The sequence below is a fragment of the Lepisma saccharinum genome, chromosome 7 (genome assembly GCF_977018435.1).
Source record: "Lepisma saccharinum chromosome 7, izLepSacc3.1, whole genome shotgun sequence".
NCBI lineage: Eukaryota > Metazoa > Arthropoda > Insecta > Zygentoma > Lepismatidae > Lepisma > Lepisma saccharinum.
In genome coordinates, this window is record NC_139235.1 from 7,639,341 (window position 1) to 7,666,927 (window position 27,587).

At 41.4% G+C, this 27,587-nt stretch overlaps 1 protein-coding gene across 1 annotated transcript; it reads left to right on the forward strand.

The window, feature by feature from the left end:
- The first annotated feature begins 3,962 nt into the window (after positions 1–3,962).
- On the forward strand, positions 3,963–26,755 carry LOC145990121 (dynein light chain 2A). The gene is made up of 4 exons (XM_083125778.1): positions 3,963–4,034; positions 8,496–8,705; positions 12,315–12,505; positions 26,408–26,755. Exons 1-4 carry the CDS (start codon positions 4,032–4,034, stop codon positions 26,571–26,573), a joined length of 570 nt encoding a protein of 189 aa, XP_082981904.1. The 5' UTR covers positions 3,963–4,031; the 3' UTR covers positions 26,574–26,755.
- Positions 26,756–27,587: the final 832 nt, after the last annotated feature.

Below are 27,587 nucleotides of genomic sequence, written 5' to 3' on the forward strand. Positions count from 1 at the left end.
TAAAACTGTAAACACTGAATAATTTTTGAATAAATAACTCACCACAAAAATATAATAATAATAATAATAATAATAATAGCAGCAGCAGCTCCTGTCCTTGGCACGAGTGGTTCCAGGTTCAATCCATGAGCAAAGTAAACTGCAAATTATACAATGTTCTTCAATGTAGTGAAGGATTGGTTGAATATCTATTAATGTCTTATTAACAGTCACAGTGGCAGGATTTCAGTTTTTTTTAAGGTATGAGGATGACCAGGCTGCAAGAATTTCATATATTAACAATGGAATTTACACTTACATATTTGTGTATTCTGTTGACAAACATGACACAGTTCAAGCCTTTCCAATGTTTACTAAATTTGTGACAATTGTTTTGAATTCTCTCTGACTTGCGGCACATGTATTACAGACCTCGACTAGATTGGCGGGATCAGCATCAGGGAATATGTGGAGCAGTGTGTCGAACTGTTCGTTGGTAACACTGGATTCATATATCATAGATACCAGTACGTCTTCCTCTGCGTCAAAGGCGTTTTTTCTGGAGTATTTGCCACCTTCCTCTTTGGAGAGGTCACGCTGGGAAAGATCCAAGATAAGATTGTTGAAGTCGTCGATGGTCTTGACTCCCTTGCAACACCTATCTGCGTATGAAAGACTGATCTCTGGGAAGATCTCTTGGAGACGTATCACCTTACCGTCCCTATGCCTAACCTCCCCTTCTTCCATAAAATCAGGATATATCCAATACTCCCCATCATCGATTCGAGGTGCTTTTCTTGTTTGGAAGTCCTCATCTGAACGTTCTTTTCGTTTTACACCAGTTTCAAGTTCTTCATATACACCTGTTGTGGGATTCTCACCATCGGAAATATCGGAGTCAACTTTCTTATCTGTTGTTGTCCCTGATTCCCGAAGAGAACCCATTTTGTCCAAGATTTCTTCAGGAAGATTATTCAGATCCTGATTGCCCGATGGCAGCACATCTCCTGAGTCCTCGCCATTTATATCAGACATTATTCTTCTTGAAATTTGGTTTTGGTGCGAGAAAGGACTACGTTAAGTTTCTTTTTTCTTCCTCTGGTTACTTAGCTACACTAACTGGATCTAGGCTTTGATTGTTACCTGCAATCAATTGTTGATGTTAGTTTAGGAACATTATTTCTCTTGCAGTTTACTGTTGTTGCAAGCATTTTATAAACACAATTTTTGATGTAGCGTTTCAAGATAACATATGCTCCCTTCACCAGGTATTTATTTTTAGTTTGATTAATGCTACAGTTATAACCAGTGGCGGCGATTGGAGGGCAGTTACCCCACACTATGCCCTCTTAATGCTAGCCTTGTCTACCAAAAGTAACCTGTCCTTCCCCCCACTATCCCCATTTTGGCACCTAATCGCTGCCACTGGTTATAGCAATGGAATAAATTTAACCAAAAAAAGAAGCAGTTACTCAATGAATCTTGTCAATGATGTTTGAACATAACAACTTTGAAACAAGTAATCTGTTTATTATTATTATTATTTTAAACAAGAATGATGTCAAATTTTAATTGTCAATCCTAAATATCGACAGGTAATCGAAAATCATCATCCTATCTACGAAGGTTCTTGACCTCTTCTGTGGGATTAAATTTCAAAGATGGTGGCTTACCCTGCCATTTGTGAAAGATAGAACTTGTAAAATAAATGTCTGATGAAGGGAGCGCATTTTCTCCCTAAACGTAACATCAAAAAATGTATTTGTATGCTTGTCTGTAAACTACAAGAGAAGTAATTCTGCAATGCAAGCAATACAAAAAAAGTAAGAACATTTGTGCATATATTTGTGATATAGATGTTGCTAATTTTTCATGTTTTATTATTTGTATTATTTCCAGAGGGTTTCACCTATATATTGTGGAATGACCGTTTATGCAAGTATAACTGTTGCTGTATTTTGAAGTCGTCTTTGCACATTTCAGTTCCTATTTACCCAATTCAACTGCATACTTTACCTCTGTTAGTGTCTGCTGTCTATATTTGAGTGTAGTGTTTCTCGTGTTCAGGACATACTTTTTTCCCCATTTTACCCTGTTATTAGTGGCCAATTAGTGCATATTTTCCCATTTTACTGGCTATTTTCTATGTTATTTGTGGAATTTTCTATCCCAAGTGTATTGTGTACTGTTTTCATCTTTCAAATAAGATATTCGCGTGAGTCTGTGTTGTTGTCAGATCAGTGACATTTATACTTCTATAGCTTAATCGAGACTAAAGCAAGAAAAAGAAGAAAAAAGTAAAGTGTTCCCCTGTGCTTTGTACCACACCATGAAGGCGTATAGGGGGTGTGGAGTTAGGACACAACGCTTTCTTGATCACGGCCGAAGCTGGGGTGTGATGTGATGAGCACCACGCCCCTGGCTGCCTTTACCCCCATAGTTTCCTCTAGGTACCTACTTTATATGACACTGGGTGGGTGCCGGAGCCGCTTGAACAGGTGGAAAAAAAACCAGGTTCTCCCCTGCCGGGATTGAACCTGGGCCTCTCACATGGTAGTAAGACACCCTAACAACTGAGCTACCGTAGCTCTTTATGCAAAATGAATTATCCTTCCCTCTGTAGTTAACTTATCACATGAAACCCACATTACACAAAATTTAAACACAAAAATGTTATTCACACAAATATATTTTAACTTGACTCTTTCACTTCTTCAATCAAAAATTCAAGATGAATTTAGCAAGGGTGCAACAGCAGCACCAGGCACTGTGTTCATTGGTAGTCACCATGGGCGTCCGGAAGGGGGGGGGGGCTGTGGCCCCTCCCTTAAAAATGAAAGTCAACCAAAAATTGTGTATTTCACACATATAATTTCATTTTAGCCACAATAATATGTGTTAATTATTGCATGAACATCATAAATTCAAATTTAAGCAATGTTTTTTTAGGGAACAACACTATGTTTGGAGAAAATGTGCCTTGTTTGCTCCCCTGGAAAAAATCCTGCGGACGTCCATGGTAGTCACCTATAATTTAGACATCACTCTGCGACAGACTTATTTCAGTGAAAACTGGCTGCTTCATTTTCATCATCGGTCTAATTCTTTACTTATCTCTGACCATTTATTTTGTACATAACATCCAATTATACAAATTCTATTAGGTTTTAGGTCAGTATTGCTGCTACAACCATTTTAATCTTCTTCTTTTTCTAAGAGAACCAAACCCAACTAGCCTAACCTAACCGCCACAGATTATTTACTACCCCAAAAAGCTAAAAGCTACCAGTCAATGGGAATGCTTGAAAAGGTTGTAGCAGCAATCACTACCTAGGTTTTACAGGTCAATATTTGTTCATTGCTTTGCTTTAGCCATTGTGGATGTGTCATGCTGATCTGAGCCTGGCAAGAAATCAACTTTCGTCTTGATATTCTCTCTGCGACAAATGCAGCTCCTGTACAGTCATGGATATTTTTGGGTTGTTAACAATCCTATTGACTTTCAATGATATGATTGCAACCCAGATGTGTTTGTGACTGTACAAGTGAATTAACAAAGGACAAAACACTCCTGACTTTATCTCTCCATCCATAGTATTAGTTTCGTTGTATCTTCATTCTTTTCCTTTATCCATGATTAAATATATGTCAGACCTTTTGTAGGTCTGTATGATGGTTTCACCAATATTTTCTCACCATTTACCGGTTTACGTAAAGAGCGTTAATGTTATAACATGAAAGACGAAGAACATCGCCAATTTGTAGTATTAAAGTATATACACCTTTTTTTCCTTGTACTGAATTCATAATATTCAGAAAATAAACTTTCCTTACATCGTCTTACTGACAAATACAAACAAACAATTTATCCAACATTCAACACACATAGAGAGCACCGAGTGACGTCATTGTCTCGACCAATGAACATGCTTCTCCAGTATCTTCCTAACCTTGTTAAATAAATCTCATACTTGGCTGTCAAAGTTCATAAGGATGAAAATTTAAAGTTTTCTAGGTTTCTTTTCCTTAATAGGATTAGAAAAAAATATACAATGGTACGTACTTGAGACATGAGATTTTTTAACTAGGTTGTAGCCATGTAAACTAAGTCTGTCTTGGTAATAGATTGATACAGGTCACTCATTATATTTTATTAAGAGTTGAGTACATAATGGCTATCATATCACCAGTTTAACAAGCCTAAACAAACGTTAAGACAACAAAAGTAGTAATGAAAAGGATAAATCTTGTTTGAAATCAGACCTAACCCCATTAAATATGACCATGTATCTAGATCTCAAATCTAACTTGGATGTAAGTGGTGAACCTTTGTTAAGACATCCAAGTATCAACCGCCCTTCCACTTGGTACACACTGAACTGCATTTTGAAGTCTAGCGAGGCTCTGGCGTCTGAATTCACAGCCAGTATAATCCTCGGTGGGGCTCACGTGTCATTTCTATATGTTTGTGACTGTCCCTTCTTCCATCTCATCTCATCACCATTAATTCTCATCTTCGCCGTTAGCCATAAGTGGCAAGAAGGCGAAGTATAATGAACTCCATCAATCAGTTATTCATTCAGTATATATTTGTATATCGGAGGTCCCAGAAGTCTTTCCCTGATTACAAACTTTATTCATATCCGCTATATGCAATGTAGAGATGTGAAAGTGGTGCCAAAATGTTGGAAAGCTAACCAAGTTTTTTTGCAAGACCACAGAATCTGTTTCTGACTTTCCGAGAAGTGGCCGACCATCAACCATAGCGATTTCAAACAACGTAAAACATCAGCCAAAACGTTATCTTCATGATATCTTACACAAACGTTTATTGTTTCGTGCATACAAAGTGCAAATTATACAGGTTTTCTTGCCTAATGATACCAGGGGACACACTGAGCTTTTTCCGATTTGCTACACTACAGCCAAGTTACTGAAACCTGGAACAAAAAAACTTGGTTAGCTTTCCAACATTTTGGCACCACTTTCACATCTCTACATTGCATATAGCGGATATGAACAAAGTTTGTAATCAGGGAAAGACTTTTGGGACACCCTGTATAATATATTCGAATCTAACCAAACCTGGCGTATCCTACCTTAACCAGATGTGTACGAGATTACTTTATTTGGAAAGCATTCAAATCTTTTCCACGAAGTACCATGGAAACTACATGCTTGCAAGCAAACGAGGTTATTCGTATGACATCTTGAGCCTCAGCCCTCTTTGGAGTTGGGTGATGTCTTCTTGTCTTGTCCTGCAGCACGCTGTGAAGGCATATAGGGGACTTTGGAGATATGGTCCCACTTATTCACAATCTAAGCCATTTGTGGATGTGATATGATGTGATCAGCAGGGATGTCCACAGGGGGGATTATAGCGCAGGCTGCGCCATCAAGATTTTTTGGTTTTTTTTTTCCTTCAAATAATGTAAAATTCAACATTTATATATTTTCCAAAATACAGTATATATAAAAAAAATTTACACCTTAAATGCACCATATTTAATCCATTAGATGAAGAAAAGAAAGTGTTTAAGGGCATTATCGAAAGGGGGGGGGGGGTATATCCAACTCTTACATATTAGCATTAATCGACAAGTGGGGTCTGGGGGTTTCTGAATTAAACGTTGGGGGGGGGGGGGGGGTTAGTATCCAATTCTAGATCTTAGAATATGGCGGGTATTTTAGTTAGAGGGGGATTGATCATTAAATTGAGGGAGGTAGCCAATTCTTGAATGTTACTATTGTCTTAGACTGATAATTAATTCTTTGGAGGAGGCAATATCCACTCTTCAATATCAACAGTAAGTCTAAAATTGGCATGGAAATTTCGATGGTAGGATTGAATACTACATTTGAAGGGGGAGATTTTTGAAGCTCTTGATAAAGTGTTGAATCTTAGATTGTCAAGGGATTTCTGCAGTGAAGAGAGAGTTCGAACGTTAAATTTTGAAGACTCCACGTTTTTTCGAACCCGAACGTGCCAAAAGAGAAGTTGGAAAAGACTAAATATCTCGGGATCCTAAGAAAGTATTGATACCCCATTAAATTAATATTCTTGGAAGCCTACAAAGAAATGGATGTAAAATATTTTTTAGCTCGCTTCGCTCGCAATAGTGTGTTACGACAATTCGTATTTGGCGCTTTACTAAGGTGGATATGAAGTGTTATACTATATCTGCATTACAAGACATAAGCGATATTCTCGCTATTCATTAATAACATAATTTCTTAAATACAGGTTGGCCCAAAAGTCAGTTTCCCTAGGAAAAAGGAAGAACCTCCTAGGGGAAACTGACTTTTGCGTCACCCTGTATATAATGCTTAATTTAAAGTAGGTGCATCATTTGGAACAAAAAAGCTAAGATACTTTCGGTAGACAGGCTGTCGTAATTTAATACTTTGTAGGGATTACAATACGGTTTAAGGGCCGAATTTGTTTTTTGGGGGGACGCATTGAGGGACCCAAAAAACAATTTGCATTAAAGCAACATAATTTTGAGGGGATGGGCTCCTCTGGTGATCAGTACCATGCTCCGGCCGCCTTTCCCTCCACGATTGCCCCCCCCCCCAGCATGGGCCCCCATCGGACAGTAGCGGCGATTGAGTGCCAAAACTGGAGGGGGTCAAAGACAGTTTACTTTCTCTTGGTAGACAAGGCTTAGCATTAGGAGGCCATAGTACAGCGCCTTGAATAACGTAGTGTGGAAAACGGCACTGTTCTGGCATCTCTGGCTGGTTCCACTCGAATATGATACCGCTAGAGGCTCTGGGGTCGGCACACGTGCATGGCATTTGTCTGCTTATAATGGAAGTAAATGAAGTTTTCGCTGCAACGCCTGATTCTTTTACATGAAGCATTTCTATGAATGTGATAATTGCTATGATATTTGGTACAGTGGTCGCGAAGATATTAACGAACATTCTAGACAGTCGACCACGTCCTGTTATCGTCATAGCCTACTTTCGTTAATAATACGGAAGAAAAAATACGCGTGAAATGCTCTTGGCAACTAAATTTTTGTGTATGAATTAGGCTCAATATTATTATCATTGTCATCATCATTTCTTTTAAAGATATACACACTGAAGCATTTGTATTTTTGATATTTACTGTCTCTTTTCTTCCGCTTTAAACTAATCGCAGCGATGATGATAATTTTGATTGCATGAAACGACAAGGGGAACGCCACAAAACTTTCTTAGTGCCATCGTATTCGCGTTCTACTTGTTGCTTCGGTCGGAAAGCTCCTTAAAGGAAGGGTGCTCAGACCGAAGCGACGCGCTACAGGGGGAGTTCCCAACTAAGTGACAAGCGACATGGTGCCTAAAGTCTATTAGCAAGCGTTCGCTGCTAATTGTGCGAACAACAGATAGGCGACACAATAAACCGCACGTTACAACAACAGATCTAGGCGACACGATAAGCCACACGTGTCGCTTTGTCGCTTGTGCATCGCTCAAACTAGGGCATTTCCTCAATAGCTTGCAACATGTTGCCGTGGTTTGTTGTTCGCGCATGCGCGCTGCAATGAGTGTCTTGCTTTATGGAGATTGCGCACCAAAGCGACAAGCGGCACGCGACACTTATCGCTTGAGGATTTCACCAACCGAACGCTGGCCTGTGCTTCCCGTCATGCCGCTACGATGTGAAATGTTGCTCTTGATTGGCTCGTTTCCAAACAACATGTGTCGCTTCGGTATGAAAGTTGCCTTGGACCGAAGGACCCGTGTCGCTTTGGTGTGAAATCCTCGTATCGTTTGTCGCGTGTCGGTTTGGTGTAAAATCTCCTTGAGGAAACGATGCAGTCAGAGCTTGTGTCCCTACGGTTCGAAAGGCTGCATTGATTACGGACTGCTCGCTTCCAAGCGACACTTGTGGTTTGTCGCCTCGGTATGAAATATCTCTCAGGATACTATTTATATTCTAATAACATAGAAAAATAAAACTCTAGTACACAATCCAACACCTGACGTCCTGAATCACTTTGCGATGTTTCTTCTTGTGTTACGCATGCTATTTATTTATTAATTTAGTTTTACTTTTCTTTCCAAATTAATGCCATTTCGTGACTGCAAATCACTCCACAAATATAACTGGTTCCATCAATTCACGTACCGCATTTCAAGTCAAAAAAATCTACACAATATATTCCAAAAACTAACTAAGCCGCATTACTTTCATAAGAAAATTAGCAGTCGTACTGATCGCACTGCCATCTAAGTTGTCATCCGTCTCGGGAACTAGTTTCTTGGGTCGTTTTCCACACTACGTTATTTAAGGCGCTGTAGCCATAGTGTGGAGGCAACTGCCCCCCACGCCCCCTTAATCGCCGGTACCGAACTCTCACACGTGAGATTTTCAAATTTCATTCATAACCTTTCACTGAGCTCCACGTGGACTTGACATATGGTTGTCAGAGGGAAACATCTTTCGGCACGTTCTTTGAATCAAAGTGGCGTTCCAATGAGGACTGGGAATTTACCCATAGATCGCTTCTGTCTTCTTCCAGGAGGCGGAAACCACGAAGGAGAAGAAAGGAATGCGAACACTCTCCCGAGTGGATGAGGTCAGCGCGCAACTTGCGGCGGAAGGCAAGAAGGAGAAGCCAAAGGAGATTCCGTCCCATGTCCCACCAGAGGCCGCCCAACGTCAAAGCCAGCAGCGGGCTTCCAGCTTCGCTCTCGTCACTCCCGATGCCCTCCAACAGGAAAAGCAGAAGGTAAATCCAGAACTTTTTTTATTATTATTATTATACCCTATCCGAATTCAAGGCTTACTTAAAATCAAGCACTGGCTCTGCCGAAACATCGATACAAGGGATTCGACTTTCAGCAGTACACAGATACCATACCATTATTTTAGTACATTACCTAGTGGCGTGCCCAGGATTTTCGAAAGGGAAGGGTTACGTATACTTTTTCTTGGTAGTCCGCCCTCGTTTTGTGATATTTTTCTACCATTACCTAACGTTCTTTTTTAGGAATATTGGACCAAAGGGGGGATATAACCCCATCAACCCTCCCCTTGGGCACGCCACTGACATTACTACTATTGGCCTTAACACGTCACATTGGCGACTTTTTCAATAATACAGGGTGGCCCAAAAGAAGTAACCGAAAATATTTGGAATGACAATTTTTTTCAAGATTAGCTCTGTAATATAATTAAGCCTTGTTTCCATATTAAAACACTAAGTTGCTGACCAAGGCAGTTTATTAAGATATAGAAAAAAAAACACTCGACAGGTAACGCGAGGAAGAAAAGGAATGATGGAAAAAGAAGAATGAGCAAAGAAGAAAGAAGAGAAAAGAAGACCAGAGGAGGAGGTATTCATCCATATCCAAAAAGGCAGGAGGGGTGGTTGAGTGGTAAACAGGTGGTTCCAGACTCTTGCTAATCTTGACCTGTCAATCACCTGTCAGTGTGTTAGACCCATTAACCATCAAGAGGTAAAATGTTTAATTCCCTTGGAGAAATCTTCCTAGATAAGGACTGTCAACTTGATTTGTTGTTGTGTGTCTAGTGACCCTGCTATGTGTATGTAATCTTTCTGCGTGTAGTATATTTCATCATTTTAGTTTAGTTCTTCGTCTGAGGAAGACCCTAATCCAGGGTTGAAACGTTACCTGTTTAGTAGTTTTTCTATATCTTAATAAACTTGGTCAGCAACTTAGTGTTTTTAAGATTAGCTCATTGCATTATGGGACAACCTCCGTGGCGCAGTGGTTAGCACAACGCGCTACGACCCCAGTGGGTGTCCTTTGTGAGTGTCCATCAGTTTCATCACTCATCCTCATGGTCACGATTGGCAAAAAGTAGCAGAAAAGTGACACTAAGTAACAAAAATAAAGGGTAAATTAATTCAGAAATTTACATTCCAAAAGTGAGATTTTTCTGTGATAAAAAGTTCCCCCTGCATATAGCACGTGCCATGAAGGCACAATTTAGGGGATGTGGGGGGTATGGCCCCACACATTCTCGATCTCGATAATTTTGGAGGGTGATGTGATCAGCACCACGCTCCGGCCACCTTTACCCCCAGGTACCCATTGATTTTGGGGTTGGGTGAGCCCCAGAGCCGCTTCATGCGGGGACAAGGCCGGTAGAATCCCGACGTTAGATCACCTACACCGGGAATCGAACTCAGGTCTCCCGTGTCGCCTACCGACTACACCACCGCGGCTCCTAATAGTCTGTACATTGTTATTTGATTCTTATGTGTAATGAAGGGTTTGCGAGTTCGATACCCGGTAGAGGCAATTCCACAGTGGTTCGGATCCCACTTTAACCCGTAAGACCAGTCCCGATTAGCCTCCCTGTGCGTAAAGTATACTAAATTCAATCAACCAATCAATTTATTCTTATGATAATTATTTTTACTCTTCAGTTTCATATTAATGACCAGCCGGCCTCTGTGGCAGAGTGGTTAGCACAGCGCGGTACGACGCCTGGCAGGCCCGTAGCCAGAATTTTATTCGGGGTGGAGTATAAGCCTTGAAGATGAATTTTCCAGTATATTACAACTTATTATACAAATGTTTAATCCTGCTAAGGAAGTAAAATTAATTACCACTATATCTAGCCTACACAATTTAAATTAGATATTTGTAGGATTTCTGAAGGCTTCAGCCTCCCCGAGTCCTCCCCTGGCTACGTGCCTGACGCCAAGGGTCTCAGATTCAAAGCCCGGCCTGGGTATGGGGCAGTGGTAGCGTCGTCGCCTTGTAATCAAGCGGTCCCGGTTCGATACCCGGTGGAGGCACATAGCGGTTTGGATCCCACTTTAAGCTGTAGGTCCAGTCCCGATTAGCCTTACTATGCATAAAGACTTGAAACACCAAATCAATTAATCAAGCCCCGGTATGGGTGTTTGTGAGTGCTCCTTCAGCAATTTCCTCATATCATCACTGATTCTCATCTTCGCGGTTAGCTAAAAGTGAAAGAAAAGCGAAGTAAAATAAACCCAATCAATCATATTAGTGGCCTGACCCCGGCGACACGAATGGCTGCTTCGATGTGAAACCCATGTAACATATCGCCCACCGAGACGCGAGAAAACGCGGCAACAGAACTTACCTTGTCTGCTTGTATTGAAACCAAGTGGTGTAACGCCCACTACAGGGAAACGCGAGAAACCGAATCGCGAAATTTCTGTGCCAGAAGTCTGCAGGTTATCTTAAGGGGGATAGGGACAATTTCCCCTAGGTCCTTCTCTCTTCGGCAGCTGCCGATCACTGTTGCCAGCTTCACTCTTTTGGAGCCAGATCTGTCTCTTTCGTGCACTTGTTTGGCTGTGAACTATGGCACCCGCCCCCTGCCCCACTATGATCTGGCTCCGGCTTACATAGACAACTTCTGTCATAAGTATACATTTTGCACGTGGCGAGATATTATATTGGCTGCGTCGCTCCACCCCATCTTACATCCCCAGCTACTTTTTCTTTATAGCGCATTGGCTGACGTGAAGAGAACGTAATATTGTTATCCGGGAATACTTTATTTTCGATTTCATACGACCATCGCTGGATTATTGAGATGGGTGATGCCGCCGGATCTAGACGGTGAAAACTAAGAATAAATTGCCATCACTTTAAAGCTAACGGTAATAACAGCGCCCCCTTACCCACACCCCCACTCATTTGACACCTAAAATTACCCAGGAGGCACTTTATTCAGTTTCGTAAATCTAGCTCCTTGAAAGTTTTTACTCCGTTTACGGTGAAATTTAGCTCTTTTATGTGCATCAGTTTTGGCAACACTGCCAGGATGGCCGTAGGAGGCAAGGAGAAATACATTGCTCTTATGGAAGTATTATTTTATTTGCTGAATTGGGAATATCAAACTTCCGATGGCATAGAAAAATATATCAACGGAAAAAGGACAGACTGAAGTAGTAATTGACAGACGGAAATGTCGAAACTTCCATTTGATTAGCAGTAACTTTAAGTTGAAGTTGATTCTCCATAAGGAATACATAGGTTTCTGAAAATTCTTATTCGTCATATTTTTCAAACATCGTATCTAGCTTAATAATCAACTTTAAAAAAACACTTTCACGTGCAACATGTGGAGAAATTCATACTCTATTGAACGCCAGCTTTTCCCCTCAATAACACTGCCCATTCGGAGGATATTGAAATAAATGCACAACTGGTGCGAAATTGTCCCTCATCCCCTTAAGCTTTAGAGTTTCAGAACTCATCCAGGATTTGCTTTCTCAGAACCACAACAGTTGTTATCGAACGGTCGATGTTCGCAAATCGATAAGAACGCCTTGCACCTCACGGCACCAAACAGAACAGTTCATACACCGTTTCCCGCTCCGCAGGTGAAGCTAATGAATACCTACAAGCTGGATTCCGACCACCCCTTCAACCCCGAACCCGTGGAGAAGATCATGAAGGAGGTGATGAAAGAGAAGCTGCAAGATGTCCGCTACGACGCCACCCTGTGCATGGAGCTGGCCAAGCAAATCAGCGCCGATGTCAGGGCGAGGGTGAAGAAGTTGAAGTTCGACCGGTGAGTGAATCGACGTACTGTACGTACGTGGGGGTGGAGAGAAGCAATGGCGATAGCGAGCAGAGATATGGCTCTGTCCGAAAGGTGCAAAGTACATACTTGAAGTATGGTTTTGACGGAAGTGACGTCACTTAGTACAGTTCGAAAGCGCCAAGAACAGAAGCACGCAAGTACGCAGCTCTCAGCACAGATGCTTGGTGACTAGGTCACGTGATGTCCACACTCGTTGCTGATTTGTTTCGAATCGTGAAGATAGAACACGGGCTATTTATATGCGTTATGGGTCAGCAAGTTGTTGGTTAAAGTTTTTCTAATGTGTGGAAATGTATGTGTACGGACATTTGAAAATGCTATGTGATTTCTATGGTTATAAACAAGTGTTTAATAGGCGAGGGCAACAACGTGTCGTCAGTTTTATCTACTGATCGTATATGGCGCTGCAGTCGAATACAATTCGAAATACTTTCACTTCCAGTCGACGACTTAAAGACCGCACTCCAAGACCATACTCGGAGGATGCTCGCTTCAAGTACAGTCTTCCACCTTTCGAACACGGCCATTGTCGGTACTAAAACGCACGGCCATGAAAATATGCGTGATACGTTCTATTAAAGGTCTGCCGAATTACCTCAGGCGTCGTATTATTATACTATTAATATTAACTTAATAATACTCAGCGGTGAACGATGAGACTCGGTGAAGTACAAAGACTCCTCTCAGGTACAGGGATAGTGTTAGGCAAAGACAATATTCACAGCACAGAGAAATAAAACCACATTACTGCCGTATATATAAATTGAAAAGTTTTATTTTTATTTAATGCAATTATAATGCAACTATACTTGAGACGAAGGCGAGGATTTCGCTTTGTCGATGAATTGACTCAATTAAAACGCATAAAACTCAATGCGTGGCTATCGGCAAGCCTATGATTGCATAGACCTAGCTTGCGCCCCGAACTACCACACCAAGAGATATGCAATGATAACTGAGCCAATATTTACTCTTTAACCTTTTATTTCTAGGTTAATCTTTAGGCTAACTTTATTATTTGATGTGGAATGGTTGCAGTATTGTGCATATCATCAATGCATGGCTATCGGCGTACCTATGTTCACATAGGCCTAGCTTGCGCCCCGAACTACCATACCAGGATGTATGCACAACACCGAGGAGTTCTTTTTAAGTTTAAAAGCTTCGTCGATCCGTGGCGAAAGTGTGTTGATTCTTACGCGACATCCTCGCTTTTATACTATTTTCGAGAACACAGATTAAAGTACAGATGAATCACTCACTATCTACAAAAGGATACTATCAACAAGACTGACATCTATACATCTTTAGAAATACAAATTCGTATAGAGCACTCTTGCAAACAAAGATACATTTAATTACTCATAACAGAGCATAAAATACAATAAACATTAAACAAAAGATATATGTTACAAACAAGGTGCATTATTACCTTTAATAACAAAGAAATTACGCTTTCTTTTACAAAAATAAATACATTAGTGACATATCTTCTACTGATGACGTCACATAACAATGTGGATCATATCATCTGCCCCTTCCTTTCGGAAACTAAGTTTCAGGAAGGAAGTTATCTACCTGGAGGAAACTTAGTTTTAAATTACAAATTCTTTCTTTTTATCCTCCGAAAAACGCACCAGTTTTACGTTATCCAAGTTAACCTTACCATATAATTCTTTAGTCCTTGGAATTAGCAATGTCACAACATTATTTTCCACTTTGTCCACTAGATAAGGTCCTATCCACAACATAAATAACTTTTGAATGGTCCTATCTAATGAGGAGCTTAAGGAATGGTTTTTAACCATCACGAAGTCTCCAACTGTCACTGTCTTGGCGTTTCCCTTCTGATTTAAATCCTTCGACTGCTTCTTCTTCTCCCTGACTTGGGCTAAGAATAATTTGGACTTCCAATCCGGTTGGGCTTCTTCCCGTTCGGGCCAATTGAAATGGGTTAGGATCTCTCTGGGTATGGGATGGTTGAAGAATAGTTCAGCAGGTGAATATCCAGTAGTCTCAGAAACGGAATAATTAATTAACCAAACAACTTTTGATATGTATCGAGACCAAGTCTGATGTTCTCGATAACAAAATAGACGAAGTAATCTGACTATCTCTTGATTTGCTCGTTCTACCATGTTCCCCTTTGGATTGTAAGCTGTGGTGCAAACGTGATGGATACCAAGCTTTTTGGTAAATTCGTGCCACTGCTTAGAGGTAAACTGAGCTCCTCTGTCGCTCAGGGTAAACGTAACGTTTGGATAGTGAGCAAAATATCCTCTCTGAAGCGTGTTTATAATTTCTGTGGTGCTGGCAGTCCGTAAAGCATATGCGGAGACAAAACGTGTACCTACATCAATAAGGCTCAAGATGTACTGGTATCCATTAGATCGAGGAAGCTTCCCAATCAAGTCCAGAGAAAGCATCTCATGAGGTTGCTTGGGACTGATATGAAGGGTCTCTTTGAGTATCCCCAATTTGTCTGGTTTACTTTGGGCACAAATTTCACAGTCTCGGATGTACTGTATCACGTCAACCTTCATGCCTTTCCAGAAGTATCGTACTGCAAGTCGCTTCAATGTCTTGGATACTCCAAAATGTCCAGCTTCATCATGAATTACTTTCAAGAGAGGTTGCTTCATTACCACCGGAACACACAATTTCCAAAGGGACTGATTGTCTGATCCTCTCTTAAATAAAATTCCTTCTTGAATGCGATAGGAACGATGCAATCTGAGGTTACGTTCCTGAGAATTTAGAGATTGGAGTAAATTTTTGCAGAATTCATCTTCAGATTGTGCCTCTCTCCACTTGTCGACGTCATCTATTTCTCCTCTTTCGGCCCACAGGTAGTTTATTCTGAATGTCTGCTGGCTATTTTCAGGATGAATCTGTGGTCTATCATCAGCAGGATACCGAGATAAAATATCTGCCAGATCGTTTTGGCGACCAGAGACGTATACTATTTTATACTGGTACTGTTGGAGTTTTAAAGACCAGCGAGTCAAACGACTGTTCCAGTTACGGGCGTCTTGTAACCATACCAACCCTTTATGATCACTGTAGATAGTGAAGGTCCTACCTTTCAAATAAACAGCATACTTCTCAACTCCAAAGATTATGGCCAAACATTCTAACTCATGGATGGAGTAATGGCGTTCGTTCTCCTTCAGTTTTCGGCTTGCATACTGAATGACCTTTCTCTCTTCACCATCCATTTGGAAAAGAATACTACTCAATCCTTTCCCAGAAGCATCGCATTGGATACAGAATTCCTGTTCAAAATCAGGCTGTGCTAATTCAGCATCTCTTACAAGTTCATTCTTCAGTAGCTGGAAACTTTGTTCTTCCTCGTCTCCCCAAATCCAACGTTGATTTTTACCTAACAGCTTGGTGAGCGGTTCAGATTTAGCTGCAAAATTTTCAATGAACTTCCGCCTCCAGTTGGCGAGGCCAAGAAATTTCCGAACATCCTTTCTAGTTTTAGGTTTAGGAAATAACTTAACGGCTGAATTTTTGTCTGGTTGGATTTTGATCGCATCTCCAGAAACAACGTGACCCAAGTAGGTGATTTCCTTTTTGACAAATTCACACTTTCGCAGTTTTACAGTCATGCCCACTTCTTGGAGTCGCTGCAACACTTCGTCTAGATGTTTGAGATGCTTGGAGAGTTCTTTGTCGAAAATCAGCAAGTCATCCATATATTGAGTTAGATATTCTTCGGTTTCAGGACCAAATACAGCATGCATGGCAGCTATGAAAATTGACACAGCACTAGAGATACCAAAAGGCATTCGAGCAAACATCCACTGACGTCCTTTATAGGAGAAGGCAGTACATGGTTGGCAGTCCGTTTTTACAGGGATCTGTAAATATCCAGAAGCCAGATCCAGATTTGTAAAATAACGAGCACCTTTAAATTTTTGTAAGGCATCCGAAATGGGCTCAACTGAATTTCGTGGAACACGTACAATTTTATTCAAATTTCTGAAGTCAATGCATGGGCGTACTGTACCGTCAGGCTTTTCGACTACAATTAAAGGGTTCAAGTAAGGGGAATTACAAGGCATTATAACACCCCATTGTCTCCACTTTTGTAATTTTTCCTCCAGGAGTTTTCTTTTTGCTATAGGTATGGGATATGGAGATCGATACACAGGTTCTGTGGTGGTGAGTTCAATCTCACACTGGAAGTTTTTAATAGTACCTGGTCTCTCGGAAAATACATCTCTATGCTTCAATAAGACTTCTTTCAATTGGTTTTTACCCCTTTCGCATAAAATCTCATTCGCATTGACCTTCTGCAGAATGTCGTCAGGACTAGCCGTCCACTGATCGACATGGGAATCTTCACGGACCTTTCTTACATACGTCCCTTTCGAAGATCCATTATTCACGAGGTCCTGCTCTACCGGAACTCCGTCTACGGTGAGGGATAACTTCTCGCGCTGTAGGTCAATTCCTGCTTCATATTTCCGGAGGAATGGGTAGCCCAAAATAAAGTCAGCTTCGAGACCCTTCAAGACAAACATGTCCTCCAATAAATTTCTTCCAGCAATCTCCAGATATACTTGTCTACATCCCACAACTCTAGTTTTGTTTCTCCCAGTGAAATCAGTCAGCCTAACATCTGGACAAGTTTGTAACTGCAATGACGGCAGCTTCTCTTTAATCTTCTTCCAAATGGCGTAGCTCATGAGATTACATTCGCTGCCAGTGTCCAGAACACAAATAAAATCGACGCCTGTTACAGTTGCTTTAATTAACGGAGCCCTGGGTAGTTTTTCCTTTCCAACTGCCTGTTGTAGTGCTCTCTCTAAACTTTGTTCTCCTTCATTGAGAGTCAGCACAACAAAAAGATGATTATCTTCACTATCTATAACGCTGTCATCGGTTCCCAGAGAAGTCCAAGATTTTAGCCCAACCGTGATCGGGAACGAAGAATTCACGTTGGGCGACTGGCTAAATCCGACTGCATACCACTCGGATTAGCACTAGTCGATGGTGCCCAACAAAAGTCTCTTGTCATGTCGACGCTTTGACGTTGCTCGTTCGTCAAACGCGAAGCAGAAGGTTCAAACGGAGGCGCCGTTGCTCTGAAATTACTGGGTTCAGAGGCGTTACGTGAAGAGTCACGGGAATGGTCTTCTGGATCAGATCTGGAACGACGCGGCCCACGTGCGTAGTTGTTCCTGCCATCCCTTCTAGGAGGATTACGTCGTCTGTTGTAATTGGAATATCCATTCCTCTGGTTCTGCATAACTTGTCTGACTCTGGGTTGTTGGTTTCCAATTCTATTTTGTCTGGGAGCATTTCCCTGGCCTGCACCTTCTCTATTCCACACAGGTTTCCAACTGTCCTGCTCTTCAAGCACCTCGAATCTTTTCAAAAAATCAGCAAGCTGTCGTACAGTTCGAGGAGAATTAGCCAAACTCAGGCTGCGGGCTCTATATGGAAGCTGAGAGATAATTAAGTTCACTATCTCTGGTTCTACATAACGGGCAGACAGATTGCGGTAGGCTGAGTAAATGGACCATGCGTATTCTTCCATACTCATACCAAACTGCTTTGAATATCGACGAGATCTCACTGCTGTCAGCTGCCTTTCTTTGGCCTCTTCTGAAGCATATTGTTTGCGAAAACGACGGCAGAAATCAGAATAGGACTTGAACTCTAACTGGTTTGCTCGAAACCAATGCTCAGCCTGGCCTTTGAATAACCGAGGAATAATTTCCAATCGATATTCGTATGGAACTTGCATTAAATCAAAGTTGATATTGAGTTCTTTTAAATACTGTTCAGCATTCTGGGCTTCCAGGTCTCCCTTGAACTTGGACAAGGAATTAAGGTCTGCCATCCTTGGGGTTCCTGTCGTCGTTGATCGCTGAGTTCGCTGTGGTGACTCATCTGACCCGCTTCTCACATTTCCATGCCTTCGTGTTCGCTTTCTGATATTCGCTTGATCCTGAGAGTCCGAGCTGGTGCTGGAAGAGGAGGAACTGCGATCTTTCTTCCTTGCTAGACGTTTCCTCTTTGCCCCTTCTTCAAAACGACGATGCCGTGCCCTGGGAGATTCACGCTCTCTGTAACCTCTATCATCGCCCGAGAGACTAAAGGTAGGTGGAACTGCAGAGGCCACTTCATTAGCTCTTGAATCAGCAGTAACTCGTGGGCGACATACTTGTTTGTCTTTTCTAGTTCTCTCCCCACCTGTTCTGTCCATTGCTTCATTTAGTTCAATGTTAATGGTTGGTAACACTGCACTCTCAGCAACCGCAGACGGGTGACCAGCTGTTCGAGATCCAGTTTCTGTTTCCGTTTGCCGGGAAACGTGCATAGTCTCTAACTGATTCGTAAGTTGTTCTACCTGAGTCTTTATTTCCTCAACATCCTTGCTTCTTTGAGACACAACGACGGAAATCTGACTAATATTTTCTTGGACCTCAGCCCGGAACTGTATTTTGTCAGTCTCGGCCTCGGCCAATATCTGTTCCATCGTCAGCTGTTTTTCAATAATCTTATTGCACTCCTCAGCAAATCTCGAATTAATATCCTCTACATCGATGCGAACACTTTCCGTGGCTTTATTAACATCGGCTGCCAAGCTACGCCGGAACTCATCAAAGTCCATCTCTCTAGCCTGCCGAATTTCTTCAGAGAATCGGGCCCTAGTATTCTCGTTCTCAGACTTTAGTTGTTGTATTTCACAGGCCATCTCGCCTATTTCAGCTCTTAAAGCTTTCATAGATTCATCGTGCTGCTTACCGATATCATCCTTTAATAGCGCACATTGTCTACAGATATCAGCTTTCAGTGCTTCAGACTGTTTGCTAATATCAGCCTTCAAGTTATTAATGGAATCAGCTTGCTGTTTAATGTCAGCCTGCAATGTTTCAGACTGTTTGCACATATCAGCTTTCAGTGCTTCAGACTGTTTGCTAATATCAGCCTTCAAGTTATTAATGGAATCAGCTTGCTGTTTAATGTCAGCCTGCAATGTTTCAGACTGTTTGCACATATCAGCTTTCAGTGCTTCAGACTGTTTGCTAATATCAGCCTGTAATGTTTCCATACTTTCAACTTCCTGCTTGCTAATTCCTTCAATCATGGCTTTTAAAGCTTCAAACATATTTAATGGATCAGAGGTAATAGTTGTAGACAATGATTCACATTCTTTACAAACGAAATCGGTAGCTTCGTGGCTTTCAGATCGAACATCTAAGCCACAACATTCATAATGTAGAAACTTTGTACATTTCTTGCACACAAATGTGGGTTTATCTTTATCAACGTTCCGACAACAATCGGGAACATTAAGCTCTGAACTAGAAGCAAGATTTTTATTTGCGCTACGCAAATGTTTTCTTTCCATTTCAACGAAGTAGTTCTGTGCTTTTCTACAAATATAAAAGTTTAGTGCTCTTGCACAATGAATTTCAACTTTAAACAATTGTCTTGCCCTTGTACACTACAGAATCGAGCCAACACGTTGAGCTCAGGGGATGCTCGTTCGGCGGCGCAGATCGTATGCGCAGTTGTCCGTGGATGCATGACGTCACCATCGAAACACTCGGCACGGAAAAGGCTGGTTCCTTATGCAAATATTGAGAAATTTGACAACGAATATCTTCTAAAATATAGTAGCAAGGGAAAAGTTACAACTTTTACTGTTAAGATTCATCCTTTCTAATCAATTTATCACAAAGTTGATTCAAATGTGTAAAATGGTTTTCAAGAAATCGTGTTACGAAGGAACCCCTGTTTTGTTCTCTCCAGGCTTCCAATGTAAGCTGTTGTTGATAATATTGCACGTAAACTTTTCTTACGCTTTCGGTGTTGTCGTAGCGAACTTGAACACTATGTAGAAGAGACTTGTCAGCATTTGGAAGGTGCACAACAAAGGTAGCGCCGCAGGTAGGGCGATTCGGATTCTTTGTAATTTTTTAATCTCTGGAAAGCGCGAGAGGGAACGTTCTTTAAAAAGAGGAGTCGAACTACTGGCAATATTTACGAATCGTTTTATCTGCGAAACGTTCTAGAATATAATGAGGATATTAATACGCGGCTTCAATTTCCCGGTAGACGTAAGTGTGACAATTCATACAGTCGATTAGTGATCAGTCAGTGTCCATTGGTTGCTTTATAAGACCTAGTGATTCGAAAATGAAATGGACTAAATACCGTAAAGTAACGAAGTCTACCACTAGTTCCAGTTCGGTCCCAAAGCTAAAGACATTGACGACAGCGGAACTTCGAGTAGTGCTACGAGTAGTTCGGGTCGAAAGACGAAGAGATCGAAGGTCTCTCTCTCTAAAGTGAATATTTCGGCAGTATCGGGCTGGGCATTGGAGCGATTTATTAAAAAAGAAATAAGCTGCACAGATCAACTGAAAATCAAAGTTTTGAGTGATGATTTGGTTGTGCCAGGACCAAATTTTGTGTATGCAGCCCGAGAATTTCATGGCATAAAAAAATACTTTTGTTTAAGGCTACTGGGTTCGACACACACTCAACAGACAATTTTGGACACTTGCGAGTGCTTAGGCCTGAATATGAACAATTTGGTGGGTTTCGGCTTTTATAAGAGCTGCAAACATGGGAGGACAAGACACATTAGTGGTGTTCAGGCTCGAATGAGAGAGAGATATTCGTGAACTGTCTGCGTCCAGTTCCCAGCACACAGTTTGAATCTTGTGTTGTCGAGTGGATTGTGCATTCCGTGCATGTGTAACACCTTCGTAAAAACACTTCTGGTACATAGATGTTTTGATGCCTGATGAGAAGAAATGGACAAACATACATACTGAGATGGTTCCGGCACACAATATTAATGCATGGAAACAGAGGAGTTGAGTGGTAGAAAATGTCCCGATTTCACGTTCTGATTAAAATGACAGCCTTAAACAGTGGCGACGATTTAGGAGATAGTTGCTCCCCATTCTTTTGCCTCCACACTATCACACTATGGCCTCTTAATGCTTGTCTCCTTGTCCACCCCCCCCCCCCCACATTTTGGAACCCAATTGCCATCACTGGCCTTAAACATACAATTGTGATACCCCTTTAAAAAATGGTGTTCAGCCGCCGCCCCGAAAGGATTTCCTGGATACGTGTCTGCTGCTTCCCGTAAAATATCACTGCACTCTCCACGTTCTTCTTCTTCTGTCTTTTCTTTGGCGCCGTCAATAGCTTCAACAATATATATATATTTGTCACATATTTGTTTTAATTAGTATTCTGCTCGTTCCGCCACCTGAACGCAGCAGCTACGGATGAAAGGGCAGTGTAGTTACACCGGAAGAAGGCTCGGAAATGGCAGCCTTCAGAAGTTAACTCATCCAAATTAAATTAAACAGGTATGTGCTCTCTCTAAACTTAAATCATAGTTCACAAATAATTTGATTAAAAGTTTTAAAAGTATCTGTTTTATTTAATAGCGTATTACTTGGTGCATTCTTCTCCAGCATAGCCATAGCATAGCCACACTACGGAGGGGGGGGGGGGGGAAGGAACGCCCCCAATTCTGGTTCGACGATTTCTCTTTCTCTCTCTTATCTGCCCCCAGTAAAACGACAAAATAAATAAATGAATGAATGCTCTTTTAGCCAAAATATGCATATTTGTCTCGTATGTAACGGAATAATAAAAATGATTGCCCCGGGAAAATATGATTTACCCCTCCATCTTTACTATTGCGCTGTCACTAGCTACACCATATTTTGATTTCTATTGTTCCCACATATTTATTTTAATTTTAGTATTGTGAATCATATTCCACTGTGTTACCTCACGTAGCCCCCCCCCCCACACACACACACGTACGACTTCAGTTGTAAGTTTTAGACTAAGCTTGTCAAATATCCACTTATATCTTTGTATTCTTGAGCCATTTAAAAAAAATCATTTCGCCCCTTCTTCTGGACTATTTCATAGGAATGTTTTCCCACTGGAAGTCCCTTTGCAGATCGAGATCCGGGGCTATAGCCTTCCCAAGCCAGCGTCTCCTCCAAATACTCTCTTGGCCTCATGAAAGACAAATATATGTATTTCTACGAAATATTAATTTGACTAGGCAGTTTCTCTTTTCGAACAGGAATAAGTTTTAAATTTTAATAGCTTATTAATTTACACTAGCAATTTTGAGTAAAGGTTTTGCGTAACCCTAGAAGTACATTTAGAGACTGGAAGGTCAACTCCCGATATTTCAGATATATTAATAATTTTCATCACAACGTCTCGCATATTAAAACATAGATGCCAATTTCTGTTTATTTCCTTGTAATGCTGACCTCCGTGGCGAAGTGGTTAGCACAACGCTTTACGATGCCAAGTGCCCCCAGGTTCGAATCCCCGCCCGGGCATGGGTCTACTTTCCTTTCTTCAATTTCATCATATCATCACGCATCCTCATCTTTGCGATTAGCCATATGTGACAGATAAGCGAAGTAAAATAAACTAAGTCTATTAATCACATATTTTCTTAAACTCTTTAATTCTTCTCTAGCATGCCACGTTTTTGTTAAAATTATATTACGATTTGTAAAATGACGAAATTCTAAAGGAGAACACGCAACGTTCTTTGTAGCGCATCGGTCAGAAAGTTTCAGGAATGTACTTACATGTACTTTGTCCCCTTTTAAAAGTAGCGCTTTTCAATTATGTTACTAATCATTAAAAGGATGCCTCAATACCATCTTGGAGGATGACAATTATTATTTTCCCCCTCCTAAAAGTAATAATATACTTTCGCTCTCTGAATCTCCCATATAAATGCTAGGGGCCGTCTGCTTCAGCCGAGCTCACTGCTTCTCCGGTGACGTCACGCGTTCGTGCAAGATCGGCAATCTTCGGATGGCTTTACCTAATCTCTATATTCCTTGGTTGAGCTGCCATTTGATACGTTCTATTAAAGGTCTGCCGAATTACCTCAGGCGTCGTATTATTATACTATTAATATTAACTTAATAATACTCAGCGGTGAACGATGAGACTCGGTGAAGTACAAAGACTCCTCTCAGGTACAGGGATAGTGTTAGGCAAAGACAATATTCACAGCACAGAGAAATAAAACCACATTACTGCCGTATATATAAATTGAAAAGTTTTATTTTTATTTAATGCAATTATAATGCAACTATACTTGAGACGAAGGCGAGGATTTCGCTTTGTCGATGAATTGACTCAATTAAAACGCATAAAACTCAATGCGTGGCTATCGGCAAGCCTATGATTGCATAGACCTAGCTTGCGCCCCGAACTACCACACCAAGAGATATGCAATGATAACTGAGCCAATATTTACTCTTTAACCTTTTATTTCTAGGTTAATCTTTAGGCTAACTTTATTATTTGATGTGGAATGGTTGCAGTATTGTGCATATCATCAATGCATGGCTATCGGCGTACCTATGTTCACATAGGCCTAGCTTGCGCCCCGAACTACCATACCAGGATGTATGCACAACACCGAGGAGTTCTTTTTAAGTTTAAAAGCTTCGTCGATCCGTGGCGAAAGTGTGTTGATTCTTACGCGACATCCTCGCTTTTATACTATTTTCGAGAACACAGATTAAAGTACAGATGAATCACTCACTATCTACAAAAGGATACTATCAACAAGACTGACATCTATACATCTTTAGAAATACAAATTCGTATAGAGCACTCTTGCAAACAAAGATACATTTAATTACTCATAACAGAGCATAAAATACAATAAACATTAAACAAAAGATATATGTTACAAACAAGGTGCATTATTACCTTTAATAACAAAGAAATTACGCTTTCTTTTACAAAAATAAATACATTAGTGACATATCTTCTACTGATGACGTCACATAACAATGTGGATCATATCAGGCGGCTGGGCAGAATTGCGCTGGTGCCACGTATGGAAAAAGCAAAGCAAGGGCGGGACAAATGTCGCTGGTTCCCGCCCACTGTGTGGCAACGTCAACCGTGCCTAGTTCGAGAGTCAGACCAACCTCTCTCTCTGGGACCCCTTCGAGTCCCATTCGATACAGAGCTGGTGATCGTGTGAATCGAAAGTTCGTTACAGGCCCCAGAAATGGAGTCCCATATCTACACGTCGTACTGCTCTTAAACCTAGGAACACACGGGGTTGTGCCACCCGTCTAATTTCATGGCCGTGCGTTTTACTGCATGGAACTACCGCTTGCTCGTACTCGCTCGAGTCTACCACGACCGAGCGTGCCATGCTCGAGCGTTTAAAATGGAGTATCATTTTAATGCGGCATTAATCGTAGACCCATATATGTTCTGGCAGTTTCAGCCCTCAATCATCTATTTAATTTTCATATATGGTAAGATAGTCTACACTACATTTTAGCATGAAGATAATGACTATGTTTACTTACGTTTTAATTTCACGGGGTGTAAGGGCTGACCCTTCCACGTAGTATACCCAATTGTCAACGTCACTTCCACGTAGTACACCCTGGACTGCATTTTGCAGACTAACGAGACCCTGGCGTGTGGTCCTACAGCCAGAATAATCCTCTATGGGACTGTGTGTGGGTGTTGTCTGTGTTTTGTCCTTATGTGTGCTCCTTTACAGCCTCGGCTTTTAATCAAAGTAAGAAGATGTTAGTTCTCCGACATTACAGTTATGTTTTATTAGATATAAATTTCGTTATGGTAAGGGGCTGAACCCCATATAATGTGATGGGTGCAAAAATAGCCCACGTTCTGACGCACCCAAAACTTCAAATTCAATTCAAGTTTCAATTTCACTCCACGATCCATATTTGAGAGCCCAGTACCACAGACAAATTACAATTATAGGTGTACTACTCTTCGAGCGTATAACGCTCGTTTTGCCTGTTTGAGCGTTATTCGGTCGAGCGAAGAAGCTCTTAATTCCGTACGCTATCTAGCGTCGTCCGTGCGAACTATCTGGCTCTCGAGCGAAATCCTCTGCATTAGTCGGTACCTTCTTATAACAAGGCCTGTGCGCATGCAACGTCAACATTGGTAGGTCGTGGTAAATGTGCGTTGAATACGCTCAAAAATTTCAGACCGAAGCAAGAAGCGAGAATGGAGATGTATCAAATTATTATGAAATATTTGGATAACATTCAGTAATCAAGATTGTTAGAATTCTTTATGTGTATATCGATTAAACCTTTTGTTTTCTTAAGAAGAGGGCCGTTCAACTTATTGGGTGGGCCCGAGCCCCACTGGCTCATATAAGTTGGCGACACTGTTCAGTATTACCAAAAAGTTTGGTTAAAATTACGAAATTTAGTTTACAGTTTTCTCTGTGTAGATTAACAAAAATATATCTTGCATTTAAGATACTCCAAGATAGCAGTATGTGTTAGCATCATTCTAGGAAAATACAGTTATTGCCTTCAACAGTAACTTCGCTACCAAAATTTCAGTTACTTCATCAACTGGAGTTCGATGAAGGTTGCGTTGTTTTCTTTTTTCAAACAAACCTTTTGGAAAATAATGATGTGGTAATATATTTGTTCATCAGGATAATGTCCATATTAGCTATACCCTGTCCCAGAAATCTGTGGGCCAAGGTCACGCATAGCCCAAGAAAGTTGGCGGAGCAAGGCAGTACGTGCTGCCGCAAATTGCTGGTAGCTCGCGCGCGTTGATTGGTCGAGCCCTCTCAATTCGCTACCTGCGCAGAAACTTGTTTTCGTTCGCTCGCTCCAGATATTGCTGGGACAGAGTATAGGTCCAATATCCAGGGGATATCCAATGAATGTCTACTGGATATCCAGAAGTTACGCACGAATATCCTAAAGACATCCATTGGATGATTCCTGTAAATTTGTATGCTGTATGGATATTGCCGAGGCATTTGTTATTGTGAATCTTTCCCCCTTACAGGTACAAACTTGTGGTCTACACGGCGATCGGCGAGAAACGCTTGCACGGAATCCAGATGTGCACCAAGTTCCTGTGGGACTTCGAAAGGGACAGCTTCGCCTTCTCCACCTTTGAGAGCTTCTCCTTGTTCTGTGTTGTGTCGTGCTATGGTCTTTACTTCGAGTGAGCTCAGGAGGACAGTGTGCTTCAGTGGCAAAGCATAGACCTATCAGATTTCGATTTGTAAATTTGCCTTGGAAAGTTGCTCCGTAGGATTGTTCCCTTCGAGTAACAAGTTGTGAGAAACGGTGCACAGTGCGTTAACGTTTGTGGATCGAATAAAACAACAGCTGGCTTTAGGTTTCCTAACTGTGTGCTTATTTAACAGTGAAGACATACCTTCACCCAGAGGCGTCTCCTGAACGCATGCGGTGTTGTGGGAAAAAGGACAGCTTGCTCTGCGACGACATTCATGAGCATCTCTACATTCTAATTTCTTAATATAGGAGAAGTATTTATTTTACACGAGAGCGCTCAACTAAGCTTATATTACATTTCTTGGATCTGAAGCGACGCATGCGTGAATTGTGGGAAAATAATTATTACTTTCTTTCACTTTAGATCCAAGAAATGTAATATACGCGTAGTTGAGCGCTCTCGTCTAAAATAAATACTTCTCCTATATGTAGTTGCCTCTCCGATGGCGCAGTGGTAGCGTCGTCGCCTTGTAATCAAGGGGTCCCGGGTTCGATACCCGGTGGAGACACATAGTGGTTCGGATCCCACTTTAAACTGTAGGTCCAGTCCCGATTAGCCTTCCTGTGCATAAAGTGGACTTAAAACACCAAATCAATCAGCTCTCGTGTAAAATAAATACTTCTCCTATATGAAAAAATAGAATGTAGAGATGCTCATGAATGTCGTCGCAGAGCAAGCTGTCCTTTATCCCACAATTGACGCATGCGTTCAGAAGACGCCTCTCGCTTCACCAGACACTTTCATGTCTTATTGAATCGAGTTTTATAAACTCCGTACCAGCTAACTGTAGACTGTGATGTGATCAGCATCACGGCCCTGGCCGCCTTTACCCCCAGAGTTTCATCCAGGTACCCACTTTATACGACGCTGGGTAGGTGCCGGAGCCGCTTGAACAGGTTGAAAAAGTCCCGGTTCTCCCCCGCCGGGGATCGAACCCGGGTCT

Bases quoted from the DNA above. Each gene is read 5' to 3' on its own strand.
- LOC145990121 (XM_083125778.1), top strand. The intron at 8,706-12,314 runs GTAAATCCAGAA...CCCGCTCCGCAG, and splicing joins TCCAACAGGAAAAGCAGAAG to GTGAAGCTAATGAATACCTA. The intron at 12,506-26,407 runs GTGAGTGAATCG...TCCCCCTTACAG, and splicing joins AAGAAGTTGAAGTTCGACCG to GTACAAACTTGTGGTCTACA.